The 25,303-nt window shown below is 40.1% G+C and overlaps 1 protein-coding gene across 1 annotated transcript; it reads left to right on the top strand.

Moving 5' to 3' along the window:
• The first annotated feature begins 15,574 nt into the window (after positions 1 to 15,574).
• On the top strand, positions 15,575 to 16,967 carry LOC110928417 (myosin-6-like). Its single transcript, XM_035987385.1, has 4 exons — positions 15,575 to 15,916; positions 16,000 to 16,290; positions 16,355 to 16,703; positions 16,942 to 16,967. The coding sequence occupies exons 1-4, from the start codon at positions 15,575 to 15,577 to the stop codon at positions 16,965 to 16,967; spliced, it is 1,008 nt and encodes a 335-aa protein (XP_035843278.1).
• Positions 16,968 to 25,303: the final 8,336 nt, after the last annotated feature.

Here is a 25,303-nt window from a genome sequence, read left to right as displayed (position 1 = left end):
ATCGGCGAACGATTTGAACAACCCTATTTGGTAGTTTCGGATTTGAGAGGAAATCAAACTGCGTGTTCTCTCCCAGTGCTTAATGATGTATACTTTTTCGGTATGAAATGAAAGCTTATAAAATTGGGTTGATGAAACGCTATGCTGCCAAAATCTATACCGAATTAGTTTATCTCTATCCAAATTTCTATCTAAACACCATTTCAGGTCCTAGCAATAGTTAATTAGGTTCATATTTAATCTTCTATTTTTTTTTCTTATAAATAGGTAGGCTAACAATTGTTGATAAGTGGGGAACTAACATATCAATCTCCTTGAATTTTTCTTTTAAAATCAGAATATATTTCAAGCAAAGTGCTACCGGCAAGAAAGTGGAGCAAACTAAGAGTGTTAGTTGATGAATGAATCACTTATGTTATCAATCAATATAGAAATTTTTTTTATCGTTATCTTTAAACAAAAATGTGATAATTTCTTTCAAACATCATGTCACCACAATACCAAAACCTCTACAGGTTTATTTATGCATTAAAACCTTTAAATCTCATTATAAAAAGCCAATATGACATCAAATCACTAAATTTGTTGTCTTGTGTTAATTTTTTGGACTCATTCATTTGTTGCAAATCACCAAATGTTGACGACTTTGTACCTATTAATAAGGACATTTTCGATTTTGTTGTTTTTAACAATATATTTTTGTCACTATATATGAATCTGTTCATAGATAAGGTGTTATTAAGATTATATATTAATATATTAATTGTCAATTTACTGGTCCTAAAATCTTTTCAGTCATTTTTTTATGTATACTCAATGGCAGACCTATATCAAGCTTGGGGCAGCCGCCCCTCGTAAAAGAAAATAACGTATAAATTAGGCAAAAATTCTGATCCTCTCCCCATGGTTAAACCCGCTAATCGCTCTTCCAGATAATAAAACTTGGGTCCAACACTGTGTATACTTTTAAAGAGCCATTGTTGATTGTTCTAGTATATAGGGGTGTTCATTGAATCGAATATCGAATTTTTAAATTATTCGAATCGAATTATTCGAATAATTTTTATTTTTCCTTGAATTCGTATTCGATTAAAATTTATCGAATTCGATTCGAATTCGTATTCGAAAAAATACCCAATTCGTATTCGATTCGTATTCGATTAAAAATTTGAATTCGAATCGAATTCGAATAAATTCGTTTTGATTTAGATTCTTTAAAAACATGTAAATAACTATCAAAATGAAACATAAATTTTAAAGCAGTCATAAAGCACGATATAACATTAAAAAGTTCCAAATAAAGTACTATAAGTCTAAAATTCAAAATGAGAAGTCGGGAATAAGCACTTCACATTACAAGATAATATTTTTAGGGTTAGAAATCTATTGACTGGTTTGTTACTTAGGTTTTAATTATGAGCCATGTAGTGGGTTTGGTAATGGATAATTTTAATACTTGGAATAAATTTTGAAAATAATTTATAGTATAACCTAATAAAAGTTATATATGTATTACTAGTTTATAGTCCCGTGTAGTACACGGGGTTATGCATTATAAAATATTTACAATGAAAAATTACAAATTAATGTTACATTTACAAATCTCGAATAACTTCTTTATAGACAACATTAGATGTCCTACTCGAAAGATTATCATTTTTATTAATAATTAATAGTTTAAGTCTATCTCTACTTTTGATTATGGAAAAAGCCGTGTACAGTCTATGTGAAAACACTAGTTGTTTTAAAAACAAACCAACTCTCAATAGAAAATGTCCTTCAATTTATTTATTGTCATCGAGAAAACTGTCTTCTTTGATATCGCGTATTACAATGAGGCTGAATAAGTATACTTTATTAATGGTTTTTATAACGATACAGTGTATTCCTACTCTATTACACATCAATGATCCTAAATTATTCTCCCTAGCCTAGACCTCCCCTCTAGAGGCTTATGCCTCTACAAGTGGGTTATTCCTACGTTAGCATTTATTGATGATTTTTAAACTGATTTTTTCTTAACATATACCTTTTTATATATAATTTAAAAATATTATTAAATTTAATAGTAACCACAATATTATATAAAAGATTTTAAATCTACATAAATTATAATATTGATTATTTGACTTACCAGGAATTTTAGTATTGAATATTATAAATTAGAAAAAAAGTTAAAAAATTTAAGTAAAACTGTAATGTTAATAGAGAAAATATCACATGACACTAACTGGAATCGTTTATTAAAATAAGATTTTCAAAAGTACTTGTGGCAACATGACACTAAATGGAATCGTTAGAATGAGATTTTCGAAAATACTTTTGGCAAAAACAAATTATATAAAACAATTAAGATTTTTTAGGATGACGAATAGTTGTTATTTGTTTTTAATCTCTTCAAATAAAAATCATGTCCTATTCATAAATAGATGATAGCTATGACATCAATCCGTAGGAAAGTTGAATCCATTTAGAAAATATTTGCATTCTTTTTAAGCATTAGAAAATTTTGGGTTTTATCCACCATTAAATCGGGAAAGAATAATTATTAAATAGATATATAATTAATTAATTTAAATTTAAAATAAAACATATATAATAATTATGAGGTTAGAGGAGAGAATGGCATGTGACATTATTTGTAGTCTTTTATTAATATTTAGATATATAAAAATAATAAATAAAAATATATAATTTTTATTCGAATTTCGAATCGAATCGAATTTGAAATTATAAATTCGTATTCGATTCGTATTCGATTTACTTGACTCGAATTGAATCGAATTCAAATTCGAATTCTTATAATTGAAACGAATTCTTGATAATCGAATCGAATTTAAACGAATTTCGAATTTTTCGAATTCGAAACGAATTCCGAATACCCTACTAGTATATGTGAGAAAAGAAAAAGAAATGCATATATTAATTGACGATAATATATGTTTGAAATAACTTGTTAGTTGTTAATTTGAGATACAAAGAAAATTACATTGATAATCGGTTTGGTAAGTTCAAAACGTACTTTTTTTTACTTTTGAGAAATTACGCATATATTTTAAGCTATTTACTCAGACATGACAGATTTGATCTCTGGGGTGGTTGAAAGTTTGGTTAAAATTATCCTACAAAGTCCTTTAAAAATGAGAAGTGTACAAAAACACTATGAATCGTAAAATATATCACAAGATCGAGCAAAATATAACACAAATGTCGAGGAAAAAAAGACACAATGAGTCGCTACAAAGACACAATGACACAAATATAGAAAAGACACAATGATTTAAAAAAAAATGTCTAAAATCTACATTCTAAAAATCCAAAAGCGAAAACCTAAAATCTCATATCGTAGATATCAATTAGACGGTACTAATGCCGCTTGAATGATGTCAATCGCAGTCCATTTAATACCATTCTTATAACTTTCTATTTTTAGGAGACTATGTATTTGATTTTACCCTGAAAGTTTACTCTTTGAAATATATGAAAGTCAATTTTACCTTTTACCAAGGTATGTAAAAAGCGAGTTATATAAACTAAAACTAAATATATTCACATTCGTACAATTCAAGGATGAAATAAGTTTTCAAAAGAAATAACAAAAAAAGTAAAATTTAACTTTATTATATGAATCATCCATGTAATTTATTTAAAAAAGACTTTACTGATTCAAATGTCTTTGCTGTTCTAAACTCTAAAACTATTAAATAATACATAGTAAAGCTACGAATGTAAAACAATAAGCTTTCCTTTTTCTTTTTGCTATGAACATAAATTAATACATTTCTATATATTCTCTAATTTTATCTAACTCAAATAGAAAAATGTATCAACATTTCTTTTAACGGCAAACATAATGAAAAACTCTTTGATGAAAAAACAATCGGTAACAATTAATAAAGAATGAGTAAAATAATAACAATAATATTTATTTAATTTACCAATTTACATGATTGCAATATAATTATAGGGTTGGTTTGTCCTTCGTTTAAGGGTATATTTTGTGGGGAACAAAATTGATTGTGAAGGTCTATGATGCATACAAGGTGCCCAAAATTGTAAGGGCAGGATTGTCCCTGGGTTGTTTGCATGTGCATGGACAGGGACCTATTAAACGGCATGGGTCCCCTAATCATGTCAATCATTAACATATCTTTTTTTCTTATTTTAGAAGACACTATACTTATAATTCTTAGTCCATCTCTTACGGTGCAACGTCCCCTGCCAAGAGCATGGCGTAAGAGGACGGGGTCAGGGTCGTTTTTAAGAATACTCGAAAAAACATTGGCCCCTAGGTGAGAAGACAAAGAAAACGGGCCTCTATATATGAAGTATACATATGTATATACTAGAAAACATAAAAATAAATGAAAAAATAGCCGCTAAAATATAACTAATTTTAAAAAAGTATATATATATATATATATATAGGGGGCGCTAGAATGAGAACCACCTCGAGTTGTAAGAACCGCGAGAACTACACCCCACGGAGCGCCGTTCGCCATGATTTTTTTTTACAAGTAGATGTGTATATTTTAAACACAGCCGTAAAAAATCATGGCGAACGGCGCTCCGTGGGGTGTAGTTTTTTACACCACAAGTTTGGTGAAAAAAAAAGAAAAAAGAAAAAAAAATTAAAAAACACCAAACTTGTGGTGTAAAAAACTACACCCCACAGAGCGCCGTTCGCCATGATTTTTTACGGCTGTGTTTATAATACACACATCTAGTTGTAAAAAAAATCATGGCGAACGGCGCTCCGTGGGGTGTAGTTCTCGCGGTTCTTACAACTCGGGGTGGTTCTCATTCTAGCAGCCCCCTATATATATATATATATATATATATATATATATATATATATATATATATATATATATATATATATATATATATATATATATATATATATATATATATATAGGGGAAGGTTCATTTGAGAAGAAATTTAATGTGAGAAAAAAAAAAGAAGAAAAGGGCATAATGGTAAAACATCAAATAGTTTATAACTCCTCTCATTAATTATGTTATCTCTCATTAATAAAACAATAACTTTTTATCCTACACATTTCAAATTCAATCTATATATATCTTACACTTACCGGAATTTACCCTACACACATCGAAATTTATCCTACACATTTCAAAATTTATCCTACACATACTGAAATTTATCCTACACATGTCGAAAATTGTCCTTCACCATAAATTATTTTATTTTGAAAGAGTATATTTAAGAGTGAGTTACAAGTTTAATTAGTTAGCTAATTAATTACAATTATAAATTTACCTATATGCCCTTTTCAATAACATTAAATACACATGTTAAATGAAGTAAATGGAGCATTTCTATTGGTTTAAAACTTATTTTTTTTATTCTTACATAATTTTCTTCTCATTTGAACCCTCCACTATATATATATCTGCTAGAATGAGAACCACCTCGAGTTGTAAGAACCGCGAGAACTACACCCCATGGAGCGCCGTTCGCCATGAACTTTTTTTACAAGTAGATGTGTGTATTTTAAACACAGCCGTAAAAAATCATGGCGAACGGCGCTCCGTGGGGTGTAGTTTTTTACACCACAAGTTTGGTGTTTTTTAATTTTTTTTCTTTTTTCTTTTTTTTTCACCAAACTTGTGGTGTAAAAAACTACACCCCACGGAGCGCCGTTCGCCATGATTTTTTACGGCTGTGTTTATAATATACACATCTACTTGTAAAAAAAAATCATGGCGAACGGCGCTCCGTGGGGTGTAGTTCTCGCGGTTCTTACAACTCGAGGTGGTTCTCATTCTAGCGGCTCCCTATATATATATATATATATATATATATACAAAGATATATACAAACTAGTGGGATCAAACCCGCATGTTGCGGCGGGTAAAAACTTTGTATGTTTTAATGTACTCGCTTTGGCAAACGACGTCGCCCTAGTGCCTAGCCGTGGCCCTACGTCGTGTTGTGTTGTGCCCAAAGTGTCATGTGGCACTCCATTCACGCCTCACCGAGGATCTACAACACATAGCCTTATTATACTATATATTAAATTACATCCTTAGCTACAGTACTTATTATCCCCTTTCTTTTTCTTTTAGTTACAATACTGTCATCAACTCACATACTTAACTTTTCCTTTTTAATGACTTTTTTGTAATTAACTCCCCTGTCATCAACTCACATTTGTAACCATCTTACAATACTTCTTTATTATTTTTATGTTTTAACAACCTAGGTTTTGGTTCTTATCATTTTTACCTCCTCGACTTTTGTTAGTTTTCTTTTAAAAATAACTTACATTCCTACCCCTTAAATTTTAACTAATTTATTAAGCACGCACTCAACTTTTGTTAGTTTTTTTTAAATAACTTACACTCCTACCCCTTAAATTTTAACTAATTTATTAAGTATCCCCCAACTTTTATTAGTTTTTTAAACAACTTACATTCTTACCTTTTGAATTTTAACTAAATTTATTAAGTGTACCCTCAATTTTTGTTAGTTTTTTTTTTAAACAACTTACATTCCGACCCCTTAAGTTTTAACTAAATTTAGTAGGTGTCCCATGAACATTAATAAAGTTATTATTACCCCTTTTACACATAGTGTTACAATATTTTTTTTAAGTTTCAAATTAATCTCTTACATTTTAAATAATGTAGGCCTTTAACGCAATAGTTTTTTTTCCTCTTGTAACTTCTGTTCAATATTTTTTTACAACTTAATTCGCGATAAAATATTTTTAGAAAACATACCAATCCGGTACCCACCGGAAAAATTTATATACTTACTTTTACGTTATCTAGAATTGATGTTTTGAACGGTTATTATTAATTAGAACAAGTAGGTTTAAATATATCTTGTAACGAAATATAACTGCTTTCAAAACTGATTTTTACCGTTTGATTCGTACATGGATTTTTCGCCGCAACGCGCGATGAGGGAATCCTAGTTAAATTAACAATTAATATATGTATTTAGAGTTAATTACATACACTAAGGCTATAGGGTGTGGTCATGATCCTCATGACTACAATGACCCTACATGTTAGTGTCATGTAACGCACCTCTAATCCATCATCCAAAACCATTACCCTAAGGGTGTGGTCATGACCCAAACCACTAGCCCCTTATTTATTTTAATTTATCTTTATTTAAAGAAAAAGGAAATGATTTGTTGAAAATGGAAAGGAGGACCATGGTGAATCAATTAAGAGGATGGTGTAGCCATTCATTTATGTTTCTAGATTGCAAATCATGTCCCAATCATGACCCCCACACCCTATAGCCTAATGGCGTTTGGCATATTTTAGATTTTGTTTCCGATTTTGAGAAATTATAATTATGGTTTCAGTTATTTGTTTTTAATCTACTACTAATTAATTTTACTTCACAATCCACAATTGGACACTATTACATCCTCATCATCATCATATTCAATATATCCCACCAATAGCAAAGCAAAGGTAAGGTCTTGGGAGGGTAAAATGTAGACAACTTTACCTCTACCCCGTAGGAATAGAGAGGCTGCGTCTAGTGAGACCCCCGGGCTCGATTGTAGTTTTGCATCAAGCTTTGGACATAAGGCATATAACACTCAACAATCGGGACAAAGATCGATTAGTGCATCTACCCTTTTGTCTTTCAGCTATCAATGCCACCACATGATGCATGATTAACCGTCCTCAGCTTTAAATGTTATTTTCATGAAATTAGTAAATAACGTTAAAATTAGTGCACTTTCAATTTTGCCCCCTGATGGTCCACACATATACATATACATATACATATACGTATACCGCAAGCGGGTACTATGACATTATTGGGCTAAATGCCCTTGAAGACCGCTAACTTTTTTCATAAATTTGATTTGAAATTATAAATACACCCTTTAAAATAAAATAAAAAACTAAAACCAAACATATAAAATAAAAAAAAATTTGAGGCCCACATCAACAAGCCAGACTCCCTCATCATTTAGGTAAAATTCATACAATGAATAATCGACCAAAAAGTTCCTCCAAAATGAACATTAACAAAAAGTTCATGTTGTAAGTTGTTTCTGTGAGTCGGCCTTTTTGGGTTCGGTCTCAGCGTTCTTATAAAAGTTACATTTAAAAAAAACTAATAATTTACCAAAATGTTCCTCCGAAATAAACATTGACTTTTCACTTGCCTAGAAATGACTAGTGCTTTACTTGTAAAAACGCAATTCACGCACTCCCAAGTAGACACATCAAGTGCATGACATAAAGTCTAAAAACAGTATGTTCATAAACTGTAATTCGTTTACGATCAAGAAAGATCTAGTGTCGATACCCTAGTCTAAAAACATAAAGTCATTAAAAACAATTCAAAAGTATCATTTTTTTCTGTAATTTACAGTATGTTCAAAAATGGTAATTCGTTTATGATCAAGAATGATCCAGTGTCGATACCATGGTCTAAAAACATAGTAATTAGAAAGTATAACTTATTCAAATTCGTTTATGATCAAGAATGATCTAGTGTCGATACCATGGTCTAAAAACATAGTAATTAGAAAGTATAACTTATTCAAAAGGAGCGAGGATATGATTTGGCTCAAGAAAATGATCTTAGATTTTGAGCACACTAAAACTATTATTAACCAAGCTAGTATGAGTCATTTTGGTAATAACAAGGCGATATATGACATCAAATCACTAATTTGTTTTCTTGTAATTTGATTGGTTGGACACTTTGTACTAATTATTAACACATTCATTATTTATTAATTCATTTATTTTTGTTATAAGATGACCAATTGTACTAATTATTAACACATTCATTATTTATTAATTCATTTATTTTTGTTATAAGATGACCAATTCTATTTTTAGTTTTAGCATTCGTAAATGGGTTCTCTATATCTTTTTTGCATAAGTCAGTTAAGAATCATATTATCCACAAAAATTTATTTAGTTTTTAAAACCTCTTACCAATAGAGATGTTTTTTTTTTTTGTTTCAGATGACACTTGCCCCACAAATAAGAAGATCTCTTTCATGCCCTATTCACAAACAACAAAAATACGTTTACTCGGCCTTAACCTTTGCGAACGTCAAGCTTTTTCCGACATAAGCCGCGATGTCGCTTTTGAGGTTAGGCCACCAATAGTATTCTTTCAAGTCTTGGTACATGTTGTCCGATCCCGGATGGATCGAGTACTTAGACTTATGTGCTTCATCAAAAATAACATCTCGACTACCGCCAAAAAGTAGAACCCAAATGCGTCCTATAAAGTGCAACAACGACACTAATTTAACATAGCACTATAGAAGTCTGTAATACTCATATTGTACTATTAAAAAGTATAAATATTATATTCTAACTAGTATTGCTTTGAAAAGTTAGACTGGGTATACAGTCGTTTCAAATGATCCCAAATTTCCTGTGTGGTGTCATATTTAGCTGGTTGAAATGCTAACGGACTAACTTACTGAATTGTTAATCCAAGTGATAACTTTATTATCAGGATCAAATTTATCAAGTAATACTGCATACTCATCAGCCTTAGCAGTGACGGATCCAGAAATTTTTTCTACCGGCACTACTAGAAAACTGCTACTATTCCTACGTCAATTTCCGTGGGAAATCCGTGGGTAACTGCGATTACCCACGGATTTCCCACTAAAATGGGCTGTGGGAATTCTCCTCGTGGGTAATTTTTTTCTGACGCAGTTCCTACGGATTTTCCTACTCCTTTCCCACAAAAATGTTTCGTTAGAATTCTCCTACTTATTTCTCACGGAATTAATTTTCTTAACTTTCCGACGCATTTCCCACGGAATATTTATTTTTTAAAATTTTGCGTTTAAAACAATTATATTTATATTTATTATATAATATTTATTAAATATTAATTTTCTTACACAATTCCTACGAATTTGTTTTTTCTTCCTACACAATTCCAACGTAATGTATTTGTTTTCCCTACACAGTTCCTACGGAAATATTTTTTTTCCTACACAATTCCAACTGAATGTATTCATTTTTCCTACACATTTCCTACAAAACTAGTTTTGTTTCCTACACAATTCTAACGGAATGTATTCCTTTTTCCTACGCAATTCTGACAAAATTGGTTTTTTTTCCTACACACTTCTATTCTTTTTTCTTACGCATTTCCTACGAAACTATCTTTTTTTTCCTACAGAATTCCAACGGAATTTGACAAAACCTGTTGAGTTTTTTCCTACACATTTCTTACGGATACATTTAAAAAATAATAGAAAAAACAAAAAATACCTGGTTTTTTCCTACTAAAAAATGCATATTGATAAATATGATTCGGAATATAAATTTAACAAAAACAAATAACATAAATTCGGTGCACGTTTAAATTACAAAACCATCCATTGTTAACATAAAGATTCGGAATAAATAACAAAAATTCCGAGCCCGTTTCAATCACAAAATCACCGTTGTTAATCATAAAGATCCGGAATAATTAAAAAACTACTACTAATGACTAACGGGAGGCTGAATTTTTTCATAAACTCTTCAAATTGTTTTTGCCTCTTTTCTTCATTTTCTTTCATTTCTTTTTCCATCTGTTGCACTTTTTGCTCCAACTCTGACACACTTCCTACGGATAGGAAATGAAACATATTTCATAGGAATTGTGTTGGTATTTTCCTACACATTTTCTACGGATATAAATCAATTTATTTTAAAAATAACATATATTGTTATAAATAATAAAACTTTATGTTTTAATATCAGTAATTTCATTTTATTATGAATTTCTTTATGATTAATTGGATTCCTACGCATTTCCTACCGATAATTAAAATGAAAACGGATTCCGTAGGAGATCGGTCGGAATTTTCCTACACTTTTCCTACGCATAACAATTCCTACGAATTTCCGACTAATGGTTAAAATGAAAACGGATATCGTCGGAGATCGGTCTGAATTTTCCTACACTTTTCCTACGCAAACCAATTTGTCGTTCTTTTGTCGCTTTTTTGTCACAAAACTAAGACCCTTTTTAATACGTCGGAATTTCGTAGGAAATGTGTCGCCATTTCCGTTCGTAGGAAATGCGTAGGAAATGTTCCTTTTGTTAGTTTTTCACTAATTCTCACTATTTTTTTAAATCATATAAAATTTCCACTATTTTTTTCATTTTTTTCCAAACCGAGGGGTTCCAGAGAACCCCCAAAATACTCCTGGATCCGCCACTGAGCCTTAGACTTATCTATAGGCTTACCCTTTAACACCCATGACATAACCCCACATATTTTTCCCACCAAGGAAATTTTTCATCACGTAACTCTAGTAGGCATAGTTTTTATCATCTTCCAGCCATATTGAAAAAAACAAAAAACAAACTTTTCATCTCAAACTAACTTTTCGCTAAAACTACTTAAACCTTAGATTTAGTAGAGTTTCGCACAACCACGATAACCAAAAATGAAACAACGGAAGCAAATAACGAACTAATCAAACACAAGCAAATACCTGAAATGGGTGACTATTAAAGATTCTTCAACAAGCATGGATCAAATCAAGTCTGATACCATGTTGAAAGACAAACTTGTACAGAGAAAATTAAAGTGGCTAGGGTTTATTGCATTAGACAAGAATAAAGAATAATGAAAGAATAATACCAATTATATATTCAGGCTAGGAGCTTACTAGCTAACGAGTCAAAACCCACAATTAAACTAATCTTCTTTATTATGCTAACAATTTAACTTTTAAGTATGAGATATTGAAGAAACAGTGATCTAATTAGAGAGTTAATTAGATTGGTTTATGTTCCTTTCATGTTGGTTAATCTTCTTAAAGATATTTAAGCTCCGACTTGGTGATCTAACCTGCAAAACAGAACACCGTTACTCGTTAAGAGGGGAATGTGGGGGTTTCCCTCTTAACCAGGCTCCGGCGTGAGAATAAGCGACTGCTTTGAGAGTAATTAAGTGTAAAGAGTGAGAGCCAAGGGAATAGAATGTTTAACCTGTGGAATAAGGTCTCTATTTATAGCCGGAGAGGTGTGAGGGGTTATGGGCTGATGGGCCTTGGGCCAGAAGCGGACAACAAAACGGATATGCTCTTTGTCTCACTGGCGTCGACCGCTTAGTGGCTTCTAGATGCTCGTCGGTGCTGGCGCACCTTGATTGGAGCCACGTGTCATTGTTGTCGGCCTTGTTGTCCTTCTGTCATCAGCAGACGAGTGGAGATCGTGGGACAGTTGTCTCCGTCCTCTGATTGGTGCCACGTAAGCGTCCTTGTGTACTTCTCGTCAGGCGATCGTGGCGCACGATTGACCAGAGCCTGCTAGACGCTGATTGGCTCCTTTTACTGCCACTTGTACCTTATGTGCCACTGTAGGTAGCCGCGCGCTTCCCTACCGAGTGGCTCATTTCTTCCATTGTTTTATGCTAAGTGCTGATATCTGGGTTTGTTGTGTGCATTCCTTCGCGCGGGATAATCGTAGTGCGATGTAGGTCGCGCGAGGTTGTTGTTAACAAGTTGTTGTGTTAAGGAGTATGGTCTCACGCGCAACCTGATCTGAGGTTTGCGCGACTTTTTGGGACCATACCCCTTCAAGTCCCCCCAGTCCAGTGCTGCACCATGCGCAACGCAAGTGGTTGGAGCTCTGGACTTAATAAAAAATAAGAGAAGGGGAAATGGTTCTTTTGATCCTGACTTATGTGGCGGGCGTTGAAAACTGTCGTTTTCAATGCGCAGGTACTAGGCAGGTGTCGAGTGATTTCTTGTTTGGCCTTTTAGGCGCGCGAGGTTATAGTAGTTTACGTATGTCTGGCGCGACTCATGTGACTTCTGCATGAAGTTACTTGCACGTTTTATGGCGGGAAACTTCGAAATTTGAACTTCTGACAGGTTGGTGAGATAAGTCGCTGAGGGCGACGTTTGAGTTGACCCCTGGCACGGGTGTCATCATGCCGCCTGCGGCGGTTGCACTTCATGTCAGGAGAGTGAGGCCCACGCGCACGTGGTAACCGTCACCCCTAGTTTTCCGCTTGACGTGGCAACCTCCTGTTGGTTAGCCTAGCGGCGAATGCGGCACGGTTACCCATCGCATTAAATGCGATGGGTATATATATCCGAAGAGAAGGTGAGAGATTCTCACTTCTCTTCGTTGCTTCTCCACTTTTCTCTCAAAAACTCTTTGAATCTTCAAAGTGTTCTTCGTCTCTTCAAGATTTCTTCAAATCTTCAAACTTTCTTCAAGCCTTTTTTCCAGATCCTTCTTCAAAGATGAGTGAAGAACACCAAGAGGCTCCTGTTAGTGAGGAAGGACCAGTTCCTGTCCTCAGATGGGATTTAGGGCTTTTTGAACAAATCGTTCGTAGTTTCCGATTCCCACCGGAGTGGGATGCCCGGTATCCGGCTCAGGGCCAGACCGCGGCTGATGCACCACCCGGTTACATCACTTTATACGAAGACTTCTTCCTTCAGGGCAATTTCCGACTGCCGGCGACCAACTTCATGGGCAGTATCCTTCACCACTACAACTTTCACATATCGCAGATGAGCCCACCCGGGATGGTGAGGGTGAGGCACTTCGAGTTCTTGTGCCATTCTCATGGCATTGAGCCATCTGTAGATAAGTTTCGTGCTTTCTACCAGTTGCAGAGAACGATGGGGTTCTTCTCGTTTGCAAGCCGGGGTGCGGCAAAGAAGATCTTGTTGAATCCCCCTAAGAGTTTCCACGACTGGAAGCCCAAGTTCTTCTTCATCAGGGAAGAAGTCTTGCCGATTGCCATGCCCTTTAGGGACTGGACCGAGGTCATACCGAAGGAAGATCTTCCCATCCCAAAAACTGCTCGGTGGTACCAGCAGCTAACCCCAACCCCAAATCGGGTGTTTGGAGAAAATGTGTTGGTTGCTGCTAAGATGAGTGACCAGTGGTCACCTAGCAGCAGGGAGGTTCCGGTTTTGAAGATCGGCGATCAAGGTTAGTGTCTTCTTTATTCTTTTTCTGAGTAGGATTTCTGTAATTGTCACTTACTTATCTCCGTTTGTAGAAGCGCAACTCTACCAAGCTGCCTTCTCTACCTTTGGTGGTTCCATGGGCGGTCGCCCATTGCGCGATGACGGGGAGAGCTGGTATGACCAGATTAAAGGAAACTTCATGTTTCCTGCTGCTGATGCTTTCGCTTCACCGCCGACTGCTACTGAAGGTGCGCAATACCCTAAACCTCGACCATTGCGCTCTGTGACTCTCGCTGGGAAAGAGACTTTCTATCTTTCCAGCGAGGAGTCCGTAGGTTCTTCCAACGGCGAGCTAAGCTCTTGGTCTGAAATCTTTGCAGGTGTGTTGCGCGACCTGGGGATTGACCCCGAGGAGAAGAAGAAGAAACCGGTGAAGAAGAAAAAGAAGGTGGAGCCTGAGGTGACCAGTAAGGGCACTGGCCCTAGTCGCGCAACATCTGCTGCTGTCAAAGGTACTCTTCGCCTTCGTCAACGTGATTTAGACGACTATGTGATAATCAGTGACTCATATGAAGGTTTATCACATGCAGCTAAGGGGAAGACTGTTGCTGGTGGGTCGAAGAGTTCTGGGAGCGCGGGTTCTCGTAACCCTGAAGCTGGCGCGACTCCATCTTTCCCTGAAGATGAGGAAGCTGAAGAAGATGCTGGTGCCCAGCTTATTGGGCGAAAGAGGGGTAGGAGCGAAGCCACGACTGGTGTGGCTTCCGCCCCTACATCTGCTGTGATTCCCGTTGTTGGGAAAACGAGCAAGCTGCGCTCGTTATACAAATTTTCTCCTGGTAAGTTCTTCGCTTCTCTTCTTAATACTTTTCTCTTTACTCAAATGCACTTGCTTTATTTTTCAGAAATCAAGAAGAAGACCCCTGAGAAGGGCGTCACGTTCAGTGAGGCTGGGGTAAAGAGGCCCAAGATTACCGTCAAGTCCACTGACACTGCGGCTCAGGATGCCGCGAAGGCTGCTGAGGCGCAGCGAAAGGTGGAGGAGGACCGGAAGAGAGAGGAGGAGAAGAAGAGAGTTGCGGAGGAGAAGAGAAAGAAAGAAGAAGAGAGGAAGAAGATAGAGGAGGAGAGAAAGAAAAAAGAGGAGGAGGAGAGGAAGCAGAGGGCGGAGCAGGAGAGGTTGGCTGAAGTGGCGAGGAAGCAGGCCTTGGAGAAGGAGCTATCGGCGAAAAAGGCTATGGATCAGCCTCTTAAATCTCCAGGTCCTGAGGTCACCAAACCAACCAACACCGGTCCTGTTATTACTTCCAAGGGTTCCAGCCGCTTCTCCTCAAGCGGCGCGAGCTCTGGTGGAGCTGGGGGTTATAACCCCAATGTGATAGGTGCGAAGGACACCGTTGGGGATATTTACTACAAGACTTACACTGAAGAAGAGCGTGGGGACGCTCCTCATCAAGCCCCCTGGAGTTTAAAACAGAAAGATACTTTCATCGAGTTCAGCCCTGCGCGCGAGTGGTTCCTGAACTCCTTTACACCTGCTGAAGTCCATCGGCAAAGGGCGAAACCTCACGAAATGTTGTATCGTACTTATATCCTTGGTGAGGCCAACGCTCGTGCTGCCAACCATCAAATAGTTCGCGAATGGTGAACGATGGTTAGGGAGCGCGCCGACTGGGAGGCTTATCGCGAGCGTATGCTGAAACGTATTGCTGAATTCGAAAAATCTAAAACCGCGTTTGGTGAGGAGAGAGCCAAGTTTGAGGCTGACAAGAAGGCTGAAGAGTGGGGCCGCGAGGGGCTGCAGAAAAAACTCCACAATGTTGAGGAGCAACTGGCCAAGGAGAAGGCCGAGTTTAAGCGTATATGCGCCCAAGACAACGATCGTGCTTATGCGCTACGACAGAAGATCGTTGATCTTGAGGCTAAAGTTGCGGACTTGACCTCAAAGGTGGAGGAAGCGCAGGGTGAAAAAGCTGCCAAGCAGCAGATGGAGGTTAGTTCTATTGACTTTCTCTCTTCCCTTTGTTGTTTATGAAATTTCTTAAGTCAATTCTCAAGGCATTTGCCAATTTTCAGGTTGAGCTGACTGAAGCCAAGGTGCAATTGTCCAGCAAGGACAACGATCTCCAAGCCAAGGACGTTGAGATTGCGGAACTCAAACGTCGCTTGAATGAGCAAATCGACAGATGCGAGTCTTTGGAGATTGACCTTGAGGCTGAGAAGGTCAAGGCTGCTGATGCTGAGGAGGCGCATGCTGTCAGCACTGCTGCGCTTAATGTGGCCCAGACAAACTACTCCGAGGCCCAAGGCATCGTTGATACGCTTGTCTCGGAGGCTGAATGGATGCGCACGCGCGGCGTAGTGCTGGTGAGTACTTTTTAAGCTTTGATCTTGTTAAGGGTTATATTTAACGTTTTTTCTTTTGTTGAAGGTTGCCAACTCCATCCTGAATGCGAGCGAGCTAGACCGCGCCGTAGCGGCTCTGACAGATGCGGCGCGTGCGGTGGGTCATCGGGGAGGCTATCTGGAGTGTGCCGATCACGTTGAGCAAATGCTTGGGCAGGAATTTGACATAAGTCATTGCTCAGTGACGGAACATGCTGATGCTGCACTGGCAAGTGCTGAAAACTCCTATGACAACCTTTCCTTTCCTATTATGGAGTTGGTTGTCGAATCGTTGAAGAAAGACGACTGGTGCCAGCGTCTTAAGGCGGTCCTCGATCCACCAGTTACCGTTGAGTTGTCCGACGAAGATCCAGCTGGTGATGATGGCGGTGATGGTGATGATGATGGCAACGATGATGATGGTGAAGATGACGGCAACGATGATGATGGTGATGATCGCCGCGATGAATAGGATAGTTTGTTGAATAGGTGGTTGATAGGCATTTGTGCCTTTGTAATTTCTTCACACTATGTACAATGCTGCGCATTTGCGCAAGTTTTAAATGAAATGAAACATTTTGGTTTTTTCCGTTGCAATTATTGCATTGCTATAAAAACTTTATGTTAAATTAGCTCGAATAAATGGAAGCGTTTTTTAAGTATCTAAGGTATCCACCCGGTCTCGCGCTTTGTTCGCGGAGGACCTTGGAGGTGGTTTGAACAACCCTGAAATGCTGGAGTGTTTTCGCGCTAATCAAAAGTTTAGCATGCATTTGTAACGAAAAAATGTAATAGAGAAACATGTCGTATGTTGTCATTCAAGTCAGAAAAGGGCGCTTAGGCCTTCGTACATAATTGCTAATGGCTTGTAGCCGGCGTATTGAATTGAAAGATGGCGCAAGGCCGAAATAGATTACATGTAACATTTGCGCAATTGTTGCGCATTCCAAGTTCTTGGTAAGATGTGACCATCTAGGGTGCGCAATCTGTAGGCCCCTTTGCCCAGGACCTCATGAATCAGATATGGGCCTTCCCATTTAGGTGCCAATTTCCCTGGTCGTTCCGCATTTGATGCCTCATTGTCGCGAAAGACGTATTCCCCTGGGTTGAAGGTACAAATGCGAACCCTTGTGTTATAGTACCTTTCCAGCTGGGTTTTGTATTTGGCCTCTCTGATTCTCGCGATTTCGCGTCTTTCTTCTAACAGGTCCAAGTCTAGGCGCCTTTCCGCTTCATTGTCAACTGCGTTGATCGTTGTCATGCGTGGCGAGGGCAGGCCAATCTCTGCCGGAATGACCGCTTCTGAGCCATAGACCAGGCTGAAAGGGGTCTCGCCGGTACTCGTCTTTGGCATGGTCCGATGAGCCCATAAAATGCTTGGGAGCTCATCAACCCATCCGCGCCGCCTTGTTCCTAATCTGGCCTTTATCCCTTCGACGATGCATTTGTTCACACTTTCCACTTGTCCGTTGCCTTGTGGGTGCGCAACGGATGTGAAAGTGTGTTCGATGTTCATCTCCTTCATCCATTTCTTAAGATCGTCCGAAGCAAAGTTGGTGCCATTGTCAGTCACGATCTTGAGCGGGAGGCCAAATCTGCATATGATGTGCTCCCATATGAATTTGCGCACAATCATAGCTGTGGTGGATGCAAGGGCTTTGGCTTCTACCCACTTTGTGAAGTAGTCGACCGCTACTATGATGAACTTTACGGCGCCGGGAGCATCCGGGAAGGGTCCCACCATGTCAACTCCCCATTGCTGAAAGGGCCATGCGGTGGATACGGGGATAAGATCATTTTTAGGGCGCAGCGTTTTTGGAGAGTGCCTCTGGCAAGAGTCACATTTGCGGATCTCCTTCATTGCGTCAACATGCATACCAGGCCAGTAGTAACCGGCGCTCATGATCTTCACGACAACCATCCGTGGTCCGGAGTGGATGCCGCAAATCCCTTCGTGGATTTCCCTTATCAGGTAATTCGCATCCTGGGGGTCCACACAGCGCAGTAGTGGCCCTAGGAAGGATTTTCGGTACAAGATACCGCCGTTCATTTCGTATTGCAGGGCTTTGTTTTGGATCTTCCTTGCTTCCGCTTTGTTTTCGGGAAGCAGCCCCTCTTGCAAGTATTGGATGATCGGGGTCATCCACGATGTTTGCCCTGTTTCGATCACATTCACCTGTCGTAGCAATACTGACGGGTTCTTGAGTACCTCTATCCTTACATCCTTGGCGAGATGTTGAAAGGGAGTCGAGGCGAGTTTGCTCAGGGCGTCTGCGGGCTTGTTTTCTGAGCGATTGATATGTATAACTTTGTGGGATTTGAATTGTTGGAGCAATTCTTTCGCTTGTTCCAGATATAAAGCCATGACTTCTCCCTTCGCGTCGTATATGCCATTTACTTGACTGGCTATCAGGAGTGAGTCAACATGTGCGCGCAAGTTTTTTGCTCCCATCTTGATGGCGAGGCGTAAGCCTGCCAGAAATGCTTCGTACTCAGCCTCGTTGTTGGTGTTTTTGAAGTCCAACTTAATGGCGTAAGTAAACTCGTGGTTCTCTGGGCTCACCAGGCGCAATCCCGCTCCAGCGCCATCTTCATTTGATGCCCCGTCGGTGTAAAGCATCCAAGTTTCATCAGTTGTATCTTCCTCGGGAGTCTCTACCAGCTCGCACTCCTTGATTTTATCGGCCGGCACTTCTGTGATGAAGTCGGCGAGGACCTGCCCCTTAATGGCCGGGCGCGGCCTGTACAAGATGTTATGGCCGCCCAGTTCAATGGCCCATTTCGCCAACCTGCCTGATGTCTCAGGCTTCTGTAGTATAGTGCCAATGTGGAAATTTGTAAGCACAGTTATCACATGGCCGGTGAAGTATCGGCGCAGCCTTCGGGAGGCGTGTAATAGCGCAAGAACCAGCTTTTCCATTGTGGAATATCTTGTTTCTGGGTCTGTGAGTACCCTGCTGACGTAATAGATCGGGGTTTGCACTCCGTTCCTGTCTACCAACAATACTGACCCTACTGCCTTATCCGAGGAGGACAAGTACAGCACAAGGGGCTCTTTTTCAAATGGTGCCGTCAGGGTAGGGAGTTCGATCAGACACGCTTTCATTTGTTGAAAAGCTGTTTCGGCTTCCGGGGTCCATTTGAACTCTTGCTTCTTTACGCAATTGCGCAACGTGCTAATGAAGGGATACGACTTTGCGGCGTGATTGGAGAGAAAATGATTTAGCGCGGCCAGCCGGCCGGCTAGTCGTTGCATTTCCTTGATGTTTCTCGGTGAGGGCATTCGTTCTATAGCTTGTACCTTCTCTGGATTCACCTTGAAACCGCCGTTTGTGACAATGAAGCCCAGAAACTTCCCTTCTTCCATGCCAAAGGAACACTTGGCTGGATTTAGCTTCATATTTACGCTGCGCAATGAGTTGAACGTTTTTTCGATGTCTTTTAACATTTGGTCCTCCTCGGGACTTTTCACCACTAGATCATCGATATAAACCTCAATATGCTTTCCGATGTCACCTGCGAAGGTTTTGTCCATCAAGCGTTGATATGTCGCGCCTGCGTTCTTCAGACCAAAAGGCATCTTTGTGTAGCAGAAGATTCCAAGATCTGTTCTAAATGTTGTCTTGTCTTCATCTTCTAGCTTCATCTGCACTTGATGGTATCCTTTATAGCAATCCAAAAAGCACTTCCATCGGTATGGCGCGAGAGAATCTATTTTTTTTATCGATCTCAGGCAAGGAATAGCAATCCTTTGGGCACGCCTTGTTGAGATCAGTGTAGTCTACGCACATGCGCCATCCGCCATTTGATTTTTCGACCATCACGGGGTTCGCCACCCAACTCTGATATCTTACCTCTCGCAGGATCCCGGCTTTGAGCAGCTCACATACCTGCTCGTTCATTGCTTTTGTCTTGTCTGCCCCTAGGCTGCGCCTTCTTTGGACCTTTGGCTCGACAGATGGGTACGTGTTTAAGCAATGCTCGGTGATGTTGCGCGGGACACCGGTCATGTCTGCCGGTGTCCAGGCAAATATATCCATGTTTCGAAACAGCAGTTGCTTTAGACGTGTTCTGATGTCTGACGAAATGGCGTGGCCAATTGTCACAGTCTGCTCAGGGTATTTTCGGTTTAAAACCCATTTCTCTGGCTCGGTCGTGGAGACCTTCGCCGCCTTTGTTGGGCGCAGCTCTTCAGTTGACATTACTTCTTTCTTGGCAGACCTATCGCAGAATGAGGCGTTGACGTCACCATGTTTAGCTCGCCTTGTGTTTCCCTCCCAAGAAGCACATCATGCCTCGATTTCACTGGCATTACCATAAAGTTCACATTTGTTGTTCTTGAGTGTTTCCCGTCAGAGAGCGTGACGGGGAAACTGATCTGTCCGAGAGGAAAAACCATCTCGTTGCAAAATCCAGACAAAGGATAATCGACAGGTTCGAGTCGCGCTTTATCCTCCTCATCCAACTGATTGAAACACTGTTCGTAAATAATGTCGGTAGTACTTCCCGGGTCTATGAATATGTAGTCAGTTTCATAATGCCCGATTATGCCGGTGATGACCACAGGACGTGTGGCGCGAGGTCCGCCGCGCACTACTGGAAATATGACTTGCTGCTCTTGCCAAGAAGGTTCATAAGGGCGTTTGCCTTTCTCTTTCGCGCTGTACCTGGGTCCGTTGACCATGTGAGTCTCTAGTCGTCGGACCTTTTTGTGGTTCCCTTCATCATGGCGCTGGAGTTGACGGGTTTCCTTGCGTACATTCTTCACTAAATGGCTTAGCTTGCCGCTTTTGAGCGCTCTCTCGATTTCTTGGCGCAAGCTGTAACAGTCGTCGGTCAGGTGCCCTGAATCTTTGTGAAAATCGCAGTACAAGTTAGGGTCTTGCCCTTTCTTGTTTGTCATTGGCCTTGGCGCCTTGAAATCGACATTCTCCGTCATCAATACCTCCTTTGGAGTTTTTGTGAGCGGAGTCCAGTGTTTGTCACGATTGTCGTCTCTGACTGCCTTCTTGTAACCGATTCGGTCAATCGTTTCTCGCGCATCTTCTCTGTAACGTGGCCTGTCGTCACGGCCTCTTGGTCTCTCAGACTTCCAGTCATGACTCTTGTATTTGTTGCGCTTGTTGTTGTTGTCGCGCGTACTTCCTCTTGAAAATCGATCTTCTGGGTAGTAGCCCTTTCCACCAGCAAGGGACTCCTCAGTTTGCGCGACGATTTTTGCGGCTTCCATCAGTTTATCCCACTCCTTCGGCATACCATCTTTGCCTGTGATGGTTCTAATGAGACTATCGCATCGTATAGCCTTTTTGAAGTGACAGCGCATGAGTTGCTCACTGACGCCGCCTATTTCCAGACACTCTTTGTTAAAACGTGTGATGAAGTCCTCCAGACCTTCACCATCTCTTCTCCAAATATCTTCTACTTCGGCTGTGTCACGTTGGTAGCGACGCTGTTGGCTAAAGTAGCTTAAGAATTGCGTCTTGAAATCTGTCCATGACTTAATCTTCCCGGGCGGAAGGCTGTCAAACCAGGCGCGAGCCGCTCCGGTAAGAGTTTGAATGAACAGGTGGCACCACATGGGCATGTTCCAACCTCCCATGCAGCCCACACTCGTGAATGTTCTGACGTGATCGTCTGGGTCAGTCAACCCATTGAATTTCCCAACAGTTGGGGGTAGCTTCTCTCGTGAGAGCGGTGCGAGTGCAATTTTCGGGATAAACTTGGAGTGTTCCGCAGCTTCCGCTGGTCTGTATGCCAGGCGGAAATCTCGTTCAGCTTCTTCTGTGTAGCCAATGTGTTGCCTTGGCTTGTAGTACTCGTGGTTTTTTGGTAAACGATTAAAGACTGATGATTCTTCGTCACCTTCCCATGTGGGATCGTATGGGTCGGTTTCTTCCCATTCATTGTTCATGTTGCGCGGCGTGAGCCGGCTGTGAACAGGGCCTCGTTGAAGGTTCGACGGATATTCATAGTAACTATCCGTTTCCCCTCTTGTATCGCGCGTGTCTTGTACGCTTAGACGTCTTGTAGGGGGAGGCCTGTTGGTTCTGCCTTGTATATTGGCTGGTGGTGGCATTTGGCGCACCCCCTGACTCTGAGGGGTGACCAAGGACGGTTCTGCCGTCAAAACTGCCTGCTGCGCGATGAGCGATTGGTATGCTGCATTGATAGTGGCGATGTTCTTGGCATACCATGAGGCTGGGGTTTCGCCCTCTGGTAAGCCAAGTAATGCAGATACATTTTGAGGTGGCGCTGTGTTCGACGGTCCCTCACCGTTGTTCCCTGGGGTGACCACTTGGGTGATGCGGGTAAAGCTCCCGCGCGGACCCCCAGTATTGTTGATTTCAACTTCGCCGATTTCTTCGATTTGTTGGGCTTGGAAGGTTTGGACTCCTTCACCCAACGCCGTGTTAGAGTTGGTTCCGAAACCGAACTCTGGGATGATTCCTTGACCAGTCATAGTCGAAGGAAGGAAAAGATGTCAAAAGCTCAAATAAAAGAAGATGAGGGTGGTTATAGAAAAAATCGGTGGGCGCCAATGAAGACACAGTGATCTAATTAGAGAGTTAATTAGATTGGTTTATGTTCCTTTCATGTTGGTTAATCTTCTTAAAGATATTTAAGCTCCGACTTGGTGATCTAACCTGCAAAACAGAACACCGTTACTCGTTAAGAGGGGAATGTGGGGGTTTCCCTCTTAACCAGGCTCCGGCGTGAGAATAAGCGACTGCTTTGAGAGTAATTAAGTGTAAAGAGTGAGAGCCAAGGGAATAGAATGTTTAACCTGTGGAATAAGGTCTCTATTTATAGCCGGAGAGGTGTGAGGGGTTATGGGCTGATGGGCCTTGGGCCAGAAGCGGACAACAAAACGGATATGCTCTTTGTCTCACTGGCGTCGACCGCTTAGTGGCTTCTAGATGCTCGTCGGTGCTGGCGCACCTTGATTGGAGCCACGTGTCATTGTTGTCGGCCTTGTTGTCCTTCTGTCATCAGCAGACGAGTGGAGATCGTGGGACAGTTGTCTCCGTCCTCTGATTGGTGCCACGTAAGCGTCCTTGTGTACTTCTCGTCAGGCGATCGTGGCGCACGATTGACCAGAGCCTGCTAGACGCTGATTGGCTCCTTTTACTGCCACTTGTACCTTATGTGCCACTGTAGGTAGCCGCGCGCTTCCCTACCGAGTGGCTCATTTCTTCCATTGTTTTATGCTAAGTGCTGATATCTGGGTTTGTTGTGTGCATTCCTTCGCGCGGGATAATCGTAGTGCGATGTAGGTCGCGCGAGGTTGTTGTTAACAAGTTGTTGTGTTAAGGAGTATGGTCTCACGCGCAACCTGATCTGAGGTTTGCGCGACTTTTTGGGACCATACCCCTTCAATCAACTTCTTGTGGCAATTTAAGTGAACCAAATTATTAACTTGATCACCAAACTGTAGTGCTATAGTATTTCTGGTTTAACCATAAAATAATATATAAATCCCATATAACAACGCAGCTATTTAGATCTAATTATACTTCCATAAGGAAGACTCCCCAGTCAGCCTAGCTACGATAATTGCGCAACTATCGACTAGAGAAATTAATCCCACATACCATCCCATTCAACGAATCACATAAACAGAATTCATTCTCGTGAGTTTATATAACCTCAACCTTTACATCTTCTTTAGCACCCCACTTTCCACAAAGGGAGCAACAACATCGCTAACCCCTTCACTTAATCCAGAGCTCCACCCATCTGACACCATCGCATGGAAGTAGCATTGGACTGGGGGAACTTAAAGGGGTATGGTCCCAAAAGACGCGCACGCAAGGCCACATTCCTTCGAGATGGGCCATAGCCAGATTCATGCGACCAATCAGGTCCCAGCATGGTCTGCCCTGGCACTCATCATGATGGAGAAATAGTAAAGGGGGCAACTCGTACAAAAGGACACCACCTGGCACCAGTCACAAGTCCCCAGACACTGCCCCACGATCTCCATAAAAGGCTAACGATAGGCCGGACCAAAGGTACAAGGAGACGCTGTGGTGGAACCATGTCCCGCCAGAGGAGACGAAGTGGATATTCCTCAAAGATGACAGTTGTAAAGGCCCATCAGCCCATAATCTCCTTCCTTACCCTTCCGCTATAAATAGAGACATTCACCTCCAGGTTTGGATCATCGGCTCTCTCACTCTCTTACCCTTAACACACACATTCGTTTATTCTTCTTAAGCGGTACTTATTCTCACACCGGATTGTGGTTACAAGGAGAACCCCCAACCTCTTCTCCTTGCAGATAACAATCGGATCATCATCGAGGAAAGATTAAGGATTCACCTTTATTTGGCGATACCATTCCACAACGATAAATCCGTAGGATTTAAAGTTGGTGTTTCTTCAAAAGGATTCGTTAGTGGCAAGATTTGGAACTGAGAATCATTTATATGATAATTATAATTGAAATAATTTCCTTAACTGTATAAGAATCACATGAAAAAAGTTTAATTTTTGTTACTCTTTTAGCAAAATTCATTTCCCTTTCATTTGTGGGGTAAGTTGTGTAAGGGTATATTTGGGGAGAACAACATTGATTCTATCATCTACAAGTATTTATTCCATGTTACATGGAACGGGACCTATGAAAGGGAAGTGGGTCCCACACTACTAAAGATCGGATGGCTGAAAACATTTGTGGTTGTCTTCATTATTAAGGACATTATGTCAAAACAAATATCAGATCATTCATCTTATTGGTCATCAACATCTGGCTGATTTCTTACTGCCACAATGTACTACTTGTGGGCCTTCCATACATAGGAACGGCATCTTACCATTGATTTAACTCGTCGTATCTTTGTCGTTTACGAATAATAATATCAACTTTCCTTCTTTTATTGATCTATTTTTTAAATAACTAAATCCTACTAGGATAGCACAAAATCTACCTCAGATATGAAATTACTTGGCAATCCATGACCTTCTTCTAATGTGGAGGTTATGTTGGAGTCTC

The sequence above is a fragment of the Helianthus annuus genome, chromosome 3, assembly GCF_002127325.2.
Source record: "Helianthus annuus cultivar XRQ/B chromosome 3, HanXRQr2.0-SUNRISE, whole genome shotgun sequence".
Classification (NCBI taxonomy): domain Eukaryota; kingdom Viridiplantae; phylum Streptophyta; class Magnoliopsida; order Asterales; family Asteraceae; genus Helianthus; species Helianthus annuus.
The sequence above is the reverse complement of the archived record's forward strand: the minus strand, read 5'-3'. Positions and strand labels throughout refer to the sequence as shown.